Below are 10,236 nucleotides of genomic sequence, written 5' to 3'. Positions count from 1 at the left end.
ACCCCCCCTGCCACAAGAATCTGACAGTCTTGGCAACAATCTCCAAAAGCACAGGCTGCACTCGCTCTCAATGTGCAATTGAGTTCACACCAAGGATCTCTGCCACATGCCAGGTCTGAGCCACAGTCACACTCCTCTCCTGTCTCCACCACCTTGTTGCCACAGTAATTGAAAGTATAGACTGCCTCGGGTGCTGGAGCTTCCTGCAAACATTGTGCACGTGTCATCATTAGGTTGTAATAGGCATTATAACTGCAGTTGCTGAATGCATTTGTGATGACGTGGTACTCATACATGATGCACCCGCTTCTGTTACAAGTGCAGTATTGTTTATCATGTGGCATGCCAAGGTTATGGCCCAGCTCGTGAGCAAAAGTTAGAGTAAATGAGAACAAGTTGGAAGTAGTAAATGATTCAACACCTGATGCCCAATAATTAACACACACCTGGGACAAATAGGCTAAACCAAGCAAAGATCCAAAACTCTTATGCACAAACAGGTGACCAGCATCATGTGGGAGACGTCGCCTAAGCTCATGTCTTCTCCATCTATTAAAATTATTAAGTGTAACATTCATATAGTCACCAATTGTTATCAGGTTGTTTTGTGTCCAGATCTCCAGCCCAAGTGGCTGCACCCGCACACCGAGGGGGCCATACAGTGAATCTGCCATGTTGATGATGTCTAGCACTTCCCTGATGACCTTTGTTTCATTGCGGTTGGAACGGACAAATCACTCATGATCCACCACAATGGCCACCTTTGCATAGCGGGTGTGGGTCCACCAGTCCTCCCTGGCTGCCTGCCTGACTGTGGAGCTGACATTGAAGCTGGGGATCAGTGCTGCCTGGTGCTGTAACTCCTCCTTGGTCAGGCCGCGTGTCGGGGACACTCATCCCCTTCTCCAACCAATACAGAAGGTGCTGGAAGGTGGTGGAGCCTGGCACAGGCTCAAGGCCATAGGTGCTGCCCAGCAGCTGCAGCAGCCCTCTCAGCCCCCCTGAGCACGTGCTGAGTACCACCATGGATGTGGGGCTGCCCTGCACATATCCCTGGTAGAAGCAGTCATTCTGCAGGAAGGGCTGCTCTGCCTGCAGGACATCGCCAGCACCATAGGTGAAGAGGGTGAAGAGCTGTGGCACAAAGGCATCCTTCTGCTGCAGCCGTAGCACACGGCCCCGTCCCTGTAGCTGCAGCACGTATGAGATCTCACGGAGCTTCTTGCCATGCCGTGGGGCCAGCTGCTGGGGTATCACCACCTCATAGGGAGGGGTGCCTGCCCGGCCCAGCCCGGCCGCACCCCCTGACAGGCTGCTCCCTGCACCCAGAGCCACCAGCACCAGTGGCACCAGTAATGACCACAGTGGCACATCGCGTCCCATCCCCATAGCCTGCCTACCAGCTGGGGAGCATGGGCAACCCCAGGCAGCAGCGGATCTCTGTCCAACTGGAACGGGCAAGCCAGGTGAGACCGAGGGAGAGACACTGGGAGAGGGGGGTGCAGGCAGGGCCAGGAGAAGCCTGCAGTGGGACCACGTGGGAGATGTGGGTGTGTGGAAGCAGCCCCGAGCCCTGAGCTCACTCCTGCCCTGCCGGCCCCAGGATGGGCAGTTCTTCACCTGGGAGAGTTCCTAACAAAAGCCCAGGTCAGTGATGAAATAACTGTAACCTGCTGATTCCTAGGGGCGATTATGTGATCTACTGCATGTGTTCTAAAATTTGCATACCCTTATATGGTATGGAGGGTCAAAGGGTTAATGGCCTGTTTGTGCCAATTTGTACCCCCCAAAAGTTAATGTAAGGGGCTAAGTGTGGGTTCAAATCTCTGTCACTGGCTGGATCTCTATCACAAGGCCTCCCTTCCTAACAATTTTATTTGGGGAGCACACACAGGATGCAGGAGACAGTTGTACTGGGATCTCTGGGAGGCTGGCACTAACTGTGACGTGGGCCCAGGCCAGCAGGGGGGTGGGGGGGAGACTGCAGTTTTTTTTCCTTTCATTCTTCCCAAAGGGCCCTCACAGACTCCAGAGGGCTCAGGCAGACTCCAGTCCAGAATCTTCATTCTCACTGAGGCTTGTAAAATCCTCACAGCTGCAGCTGTACTGCTAGTGAGACCTTGAGCTGAAAGCCCAGAGTGGGCAAACTCAGCACTGACCCCACATGCCAAAGTAGTAGAGACCCCAGCAGAGCTCTTGGAAGCAGCAGTGTCCCGCAAGGTGGCACAGACCCCAAGAGGCTGTGGCTTTACAAGCAGCTGTGGCAAACCCTAATAGCAGCACCCACAGACGGGTGATCTTGAGAGGCAACACAGCTCTCAGCAGTGCTTTCAGAGAGGCCGCAGCACACAGGTCAGCATGACCCCGAGCAGCAAAGCGATGGTGTCACTAAGCAGCTCCAACCCCGAGTGTCGGCCATTCTGAGCAGGGACACAGACCCCAGCAGCGCTTTCAGAGCCACAGCAGCAAACACCAAGGGGCAGCGATGTCCAGGGCCTATCCTGGGAGCAAGAGGAAACCCCTGAGCAGCACTTTCAGAGCAGCAGCAGCAAATCCCAAGGGGCGCAACCTCCTTGCACCAACCCCAGAGCCAGCTGCAACTCCAGGCAGCGGCCCTGAGAGGCAGCTGGCAGCACAGCTCAACCAGCACTGGGTGGAGACTCATCTCCCCCTGGGACTGGACAAGTAGCCACTCCGCAAGGAGGAGCTTTCAGGCACAGGCTGTACCCAAAAGCCCCTGAGAGGTTCAGTAGTTCAGAGGATGAAGTTGAGGGTATTTGATACATGACATGTTTCCCATATAGGGTCATTCATAGCGAAGGTATTTAAATACTGTGATGTGTTGGATAGCTGGGATGACTCATGTTTCTGGTATTGAGTACTGGGAAGCCTTTAAGCCTTAAAGTTTAAGGTATAAAGGAACGGGTGTCCAGGGTAGCCCCATTTTTGTGGCTGTGGTGCCTCATGCTGTTCAGTCCTATTTCAGGTGCTACCAGGCAGCTCCGTGGGGGGTGTTGTCCTTTCAGGCTCCCCAGCCAAGAGCAATGGTCCCCAGTTCCTGGCTGGGGGAGAGGGGGCAGGGACGAAGCCCAAAACCCCCAAACTGGTCCCCAGCCTCATGCGGCTTTGGAGGCCTGACTGAAGGGCTCTGTGGCCTTGGGAGACTCTGGTGCAGGGGCACTGGGATGTGAGGAGACTCAGTGACAATGCAACAAGCACCCCAGGGCTGACCCAGCATCACTCTGCCTGGCTGTTGTTGGGCCCACTCCAATCCTGGCACCACCCCTGCCCAGGGGCTTCCTTCCCTGGTCTCCCTCTCCCTTCTCCAGCTCCTTTGCAGCTGCCAACATCAGGGTGAGCCGTGGCCACATCCCCTGCCACCGGGTGTCCGGGGGGGGCGGAAATCTGGAATCTCCCCCCACCCATTCCATGTGCTGTCACAAAGGCCAGACCCATCGCAGGGAGCCGTGGCACAGCTGGGAGGCATCATGGGGGTGGCCCATGGGGCACCACTGCAGCTGGCAGCACTGGGCATGGGCAGGCAGGGCCCATCTGAGGTGGTAATACCCCAGGTGCTGGCTATGCAGTGTGGTGAGGGGTATGTGCAAGGCAGTCCCACCTCACTGGTGGCGCTCAGCACGTGTCTGGGGGGCTACAGGGGCTGCTGCGGCTTCGGAGGGGCACCTACAGCCTTGAGCCCCTGCCAGACTCCATCACCTTCCAGCACCTGCTGTATAAGATGGAGGAGGAGGAAGACGCTCCATGCCTGCTGTGTGGCCCGACGGAGGATGAGCTGCAGTGCCAGGTGCCTCTGATCCACCAGCTCCAGCTGGTTGCACTGGAGAGGCAGGGCTGGTGGATGGACCCACATGTCATGCCAAGGTAGCCATTGTGGTGGACCACGGGCACTTCATGCACCACCATTGCAATGTGACACAGGTGTTGGCAGAGGTGCTGGACATACTGAACATGGCAGATGCGCTGTATAGGTCTCTGGGTGTCCGGGTGTGGCCTGTGGGGCTGGAGATCTGGACACAGAGCAACCCCTTCGTTGTCACCAAAAACACGGTTGTAGCCCTTGCCAACTTTGCCATATGGTGGTGGTGGGAACTGTGCCCGCGGCTACTCCATGATGCTGTGCACCTCTTCATAGACAAGTGCTTTGGCAGAGCCGCTGGCTTGACCTACCCATCCCAAGTGTGCTGCAAGAAATGGGCCACAGCCATTGAGTCCTTCAACACCTCCAACTTGGTCCTCTTCGCCACCATCTTTGCTCACGAGCTCAGCCACCTGCTTGGCATGCCCCATGAGAAGCAATACTGCACGTGTAACAGAACAATGTGCATCATGACCTCACCCGTTGCTGCCTCTGATGTGTTCAGCAACTGCAGGTATAACTCCTGCTTCAACCCCATAAGCAAGGGTGCCTACTGCTTACGGCAAGCTCCAACACCTGAGTCAGTCTCCATGCTCAAGTACTGCAGCAACAAGATGGTGGATAAAAGGGGAAGAGTGTGACTGTGGCTCAACACAGGAATGCAGCAGAGATCCTTGCTGTGAAGCCAACTGCACACTAAGTGTGAGCGCAGCCTGTGTTTTTGGTGAGTGCTGTAGCAAGTGTCAGATCCTTCCGCCGGGAAGGCTCTGCCGAAAACGTATTAATGAGTATGACCTGCCTGAGTGCTGCAATGGAACTTCCTAGTGGTGCCCGAAGGATGTGTACATGCAAGATGGTGCTCTGTGTCAGGATGGTGCCTACTGCTGTCGTGGGAACTGCTTTACCCGTGATAAACAGTGCAACGCTATCTTTGGCAAACAGGCCAGAGTTGCCCCACTAGGTGGTTTCAGTGAATTGAATGGTCAAGGAAACTGTTTTGGCAATTGTGGTATAGACAATACTAGAAAATATAAGAAAAAATGTAAGGTTGGAGATGCCTTATGTGGTAGGGTCCAGTGTGAGAACATAAAAGTACTACCTGCTTTGAGGAATCATCATACCATTGTTCAAACTCCCAATAATACCATGTGGTGCTGGAGTACAGACTACCACATGGGGGTAGACATAGCTGATATTGGATCAGTTAGAGATGCCACACCATGTAATGGCAAGATTTGTCTCAACAAGAGCTGCACCAATGTGTCTGTTCTGCATTACAACTGTAACATTACCAGGTGCCATAACAGAGGAATATGCAACAGTGAAAGACACTGCCACTGTGAATATGGCTGGGCTCCTCCATACTGTCAAGATAAAGGACTTGGAGGGAGCACTGATAGTGGACCACCCCCATCTAGAGAGGTGATCGCCAGGAGCTATAATATAGGAATACCAGTCTTGAGCACTGTTGGTATTCTTGTGATTCACCTCTGTGTATGTTGTAGAAAGGTACTAAGAAAATGTTTCAGAAAGTGATAAAATACATTGATCAAGCACACTGTGGTATGGCAACTATAGCTGACTGGGACAGCACTTGTACTGTGCCTCTGAAAATAGAAATATTTTCATTAGAAGCACAGATGTTGAACCTAAATGGGACACGCCAGGCGGTGTGGGGTGGGATTTGGGGGGGGTGGAGCCAAGCAGGAGACACAATTGTGTAGGAGCAGTCTCTCGCCCTGAGCTCATTCCTACTCTGTCCCAAGCTGGAGTGCCACCTTCCCATGCCTCCACCCCCCGGCATGCCCCAGCCCCACTCCGTGCCTGGCCTTCAATGTCCCCACAAGACAAACAGTGCTGCAGAGGATGTGTGCTTGTTACTGCTGTCAGCACAGATGTACAATCACCCTCAAATCCTGCCCCAGCCCAGAGCACATGGGCCTGTCCTCTGCCACGGATCTGACAGGAACTTTGTCCAGATAGTGGTGGCACAGGAGGAAACCCAGCCCATGGGACAAGGTTTCAGTGGGAACAAACCCACTTTCAACTTCACTGGAGACTAACATGTGCTTTGGGAATTCTGCCAGGGCAGGGAGAGGCTGGGAAGAGCCCACGAGTAGCTCATTCTTGAATAATAATCATAAGACAAACCCTTTTATCAAGTAAAAGCTCATTCATGAGAGCACATCCTGCTAAGCTTCATAGGGGGCAACACACCTGACTGGAACAGCAGGTTTACCATAGATATGTTTAGAAATGTGTTTGAATCACTCTCATTATTGCCATCAGCAGAGTAGATGTGCATAGACAGCAGGTCTCCTCTATGACCTGAGCTCACTATATGTGGAAACAGAAAATGCCATACAAAGCCAGAGCTGGGGCTACTTCTTCATGTCTCTTATGTTTCATGGAGTTCAATATTTGTAACATCATTTCGAGGGTATGTGTTTTTGGTCCTTACGCATCACACTGATAAACCGTTTATAAGCACCATAAAGAGATATGCTGTATATAGTCTCAAGCAGAAAGCCACCACATTACTGACTAGTGAATAGATGCCATGCAGCTCTTTGACAGTACTATCTCATTTAATGTCACTTGAGAGAGCTCATATTAAAAGACCATTCATTGGTAAAGATGTGATATTTAGATGGCAAGTAATAAGATTTGAGAAGTTTTCATGAAAATCTTGACTAGTGAACCTGACTTCCGGCATACTGAAAGTTTTGTCTAAGAAACTGATAGTTTTATATTGGTCTTTACTATAAATGTACTTGCCTATTTTAAATGTTGTGAACACACATGAAAAGGGACCATTTTCTAGCATGCATGTCACATTCCTACAAACAAAACAAACATCACTTTTACTGGACCTGTGAGTTAAGACCATTACCTAGCTCTTAAGAAACTACAAAATTTTGGGCTCTCCATGTCAAAAAAGTGTTGGCAAATCAGAAAGAGCCCAGGAGACAGCAAAAATAAATAAGTAAAAAAACCTAGAGGTCTCAGAAACATGGTTTAACTGGAAAGGCTAAAGGAACTGGGATGATGTAGTCTGGGGAAGAGGGGAGGCCGAGGAAAAGTGATTCTCTCTCAAGGATGGTTCTAAAGGAGATGGCAATAGGCCGTTCGCTCTCTGCAGGGGACAGGATAAAACACAATAGTCTTTAATTGAAGCAAGGGAGATTTAGGTTAATATTTAGAAGAGCTCTCTCACTGTGAGGGAGGTTAAGCATTGAAACAGGCCTCTCAGAGGAATCTCCATCTCCTGTGGAGTCACCATTAGGGCTGCGATTCGATTTGGCCTGATTTGGTGGCCGAACCTCCAAATCTGAATCGAATAAGAGGACCCTTTAATCTCTCCAAGTTGATTTGGAAAGATTCAGAAAGATTCATCAATTCGGACATAGACACAGCTTTAAATGTTTTTTCTACATACCTCAAGGTACCAAGCGGCTCATGAGTGCTGCGATGCTGGGGCGCATGGAGCATCCCATGGGAGCACAGGGGGCTCCCCAGTGCGCTCAGCAGCAGACCCAGAAGTGGACCAGAAGCACTTCCAGTCCACTTCCGGGTCTGCTGGGGAGCATGCTGGGCCCCCCCCCCGGCTTGGCAGCTGGTGCCTCCTGGGTCTGGGGGGCACCACAAGGCTGATCGCTGAGCCAGGGAGTGCAAGGGGGCCCCCCTGCGCACTCCCTGGTAGACCCAGAAGTGGACCAGAAGTACTTCCAGTCCACTTCCAGGTTCGCCACCGAGCACATGGGGAGCCCCACCCCACCCCACCCCCACTCCTGTGGGACGCTCCATCTGCCCCAGCATTGCAGTGTTCACAAGTCATGCCTGGTACCTTGAGGTATGTAGAAAAAACATTTAAAGCTATGTCTATGGCCGAATCACTGATTCTCTGAATCAGCATCGTATCTTCAGATTCGGATTCAGCCAAATGGAATTGGGGACAGTGATCCGAATCAACGAATCAAATCATTGTCCCCGATTCAGGCTAAATCTGAATCTAAATTGAATAGGGCCCATTTTGCATACCTCTCGTCACCATCCTTAGACATTTTTAAGAACAGGTTAAAATGCTTACCTGGTCCGGATGGTCCTCCATTCAGTAAAGGGATGGACTTGATGACCTCCTGAGGTCCCCTCCAGCCCTTTCTCTTGTATGATTGTATGCATATGCACAAAAGAAGCAGGCATTCTTAATGTGGGCATTTCCCAACTCCAAAATGCTTGGCCTTGCAACCTTAACAATGTTTGTTTAATAGCGTGCATGCGTGTGTCTTGTTTTAAATGAATTGCCATAGCCAGTGATCAAAGCACCTGGTTTGGGCAACACTTTTGTTTTCTCACCAACTCTTGTTGCCTATTCCTTCTGGCTCACTCTGCATCTATAGATGTCTTGTAGGGCTGTGCGAAATTTCGCAGGCCATTTCATTTTGACACTGTTTTGACTCATTTTGAGGTTGAAACAGCAAAATCGAAATGAAACAAAGTGTGTGGAAACAGCCTCAAAACAAAACGAGGCTAGTTGAAACGTTTCAAAAGTCAAAATGTTTTGACCATAGTGCTGGGCATGGGAAGTCAGTCCAGGTGGGCTTACTCCCTGCCCCTGGCATGATCTAGCACAGGGGATGGGGAATCAGCCCAGGTTGGCTGACTTCCCGCCCCCGGCCCAGTCTAGCAAAACGTCGAAACAGCGTCAAAACAGCCTTACTGTTTCAACAAAGAAAATGGAACAGCTGTTTTGAATTGAAATGAAATTCGATACAAAACACTGTTCCATTCAAACTTCGAAACTCGAGGCAAAACGAAACAGTGCCGTTTCACACAGTCCTAGCGTCTTGCCTTCACAGAAGCTCAAATTCAAGATGGAAAGAATCCTCCCCTGGGGCAGCTCAAGCCCTGCCATCAACAGTTTTAATAATAGGTTTCTACAGAGATAAAGCTGTTAAAAGAAGAGCCTCCTCCCCTAGGGAGGAGGCTCTTCTCAGCCAGACTGGCTGACCTGCTCCACTGGGCTGAACCTAATCATCCTACTACCGCCACTGCTGGCCCGCTGAGCAATCCTTGCAAAGCCAGCAGATCACGGCACTTTAGGGAGCCCACCCCTGCCCCAGCCCTGGGAAAATCTGTGTGCAAGGAAGGAGCCCTCCAGGGGGCACTTGCCTGCCTGTACACTAATGCCAGGAGCTTGGGGAATAAGCAGGAGGAGCTCATCCTCATGCTCAGTGCAAACAATTACGATGTCATAGGGATAACGGAGACCTGGTGGGACTCCATCCATGACTGGACCACGGGGATAGATGACTATACCCTGTACAGGAGGGATCGTGCAGAGAAAAGGGGCGGGGGGGTATGGCTATACCCTGTACAGGAGGGATCGTGTAGAGAAAAGGGGCGGGGGGGTAGCTCTCTATGTTAAGGAAAGCTACACGTCCCTGCAAGCCGATATTGGCGACCAGGGTGGACGGCTGGAGACCCTCTGGGTTAAAATCCGTGGGGAACACGGCACAGGGGACACAATGGTGGGAGTCTATTACAGACCTCCCACCCAAAGTCCTGAGCTTGACCAGGAGTTTGCCCAGGAACTGGCTGAGGCAGCTTGCTCCAGGACCATGGTTGTCATGGGTGACTTCAATTACCCAGACATCTCGTGGGAGGATCGCTCAGCAAAATCTGAGCGGTCGCAGAGCTTCCTCTCGTGCGTGGATGACCTCTACCTGACTCAAGAAGTCTATGGGCCAACGAGAGGCAAAGCGCTGCTCGACCTGGTACTGGCTACTGGGGATGACCTAGTCGGCGACCTAGTGATCGAAGGGAAGCTGGGTGACAGCGACCATGATCACCTTCACCATCCGCCGAAAAGCTGGCAAGTCGGTCAGCAACGCGCAAGTCCTTGACTTCAGGAAAGCCGACTTTGACAAGCTCAGGAGGCTTGTCAGTGAGGCCCTAAGGGACCGTGACCACAGGGAGAGGGGAGTTCAAGAGGAGTGGTTGCTCCTCAAGGGAGCGATCCTCAAAGCACAAACTAAGTCTATTCCATCTCGGAGGAAAGGCAGCAAGAGGGCACAGCAGCCCCCCTGGCTCTCCAGGGACCTAGCAGATCTCCTGAGGCTAAAAAGAAAGGCCTACAAAGGGTGGAGGATGGGAGTCACCTCCAAGGAGGATTATTCTGCACTGGTCCGGTCCTGTAGGGAGCAGACCAGGAAAGCCAAGGCTGCAACTGAACTCCAGCTAGCTTTGAGCATCAAGGACAATAAGAAGTCCTTTTTCAGATATGTGGGGAGCCGGAGGAAAAGCAGAGGCAACATTGGACCCCTGCTGAGCCAGATGGGGCAACTGACAACTGACGC

General features: G+C 51.8%; 1 protein-coding gene and 1 pseudogene across 1 annotated transcript in view; one reads left to right on the top strand and one right to left on the bottom strand.

The window, feature by feature from the left end:
* The window catches only part of LOC102383455 (disintegrin and metalloproteinase domain-containing protein 20), a 3,592-nt gene extending 778 nt beyond the window's left edge, over nt 1-2,814 (bottom strand). Inside the window, 3 exon segments of the mRNA XM_006039497.1 lie at nt 1-894; nt 896-1,191; nt 2,785-2,814. The exon segment at nt 1-894 is cut by the window's left edge and continues 778 nt beyond it. Coding sequence (XP_006039559.1) covers nt 1-894; nt 896-1,191; nt 2,785-2,814 — 1,220 coding nt within the window.
* Nucleotides 2,815-3,739: 925 nt separating this feature from the next.
* On the top strand, nt 3,740-4,702 carry LOC106722278 (annotated as a pseudogene).
* The last annotated feature ends 5,534 nt before the right edge of the window (nt 4,703-10,236 follow it).

Source organism: Alligator sinensis, unplaced genomic scaffold (genome assembly GCF_000455745.1).
Source record: "Alligator sinensis unplaced genomic scaffold, ASM45574v1 scaffold768_3, whole genome shotgun sequence".
NCBI classification, from domain to species: Eukaryota; Metazoa; Chordata; order Crocodylia; family Alligatoridae; genus Alligator; species Alligator sinensis.
This window is presented reverse-complemented; position numbering and strand designations above follow the sequence as displayed.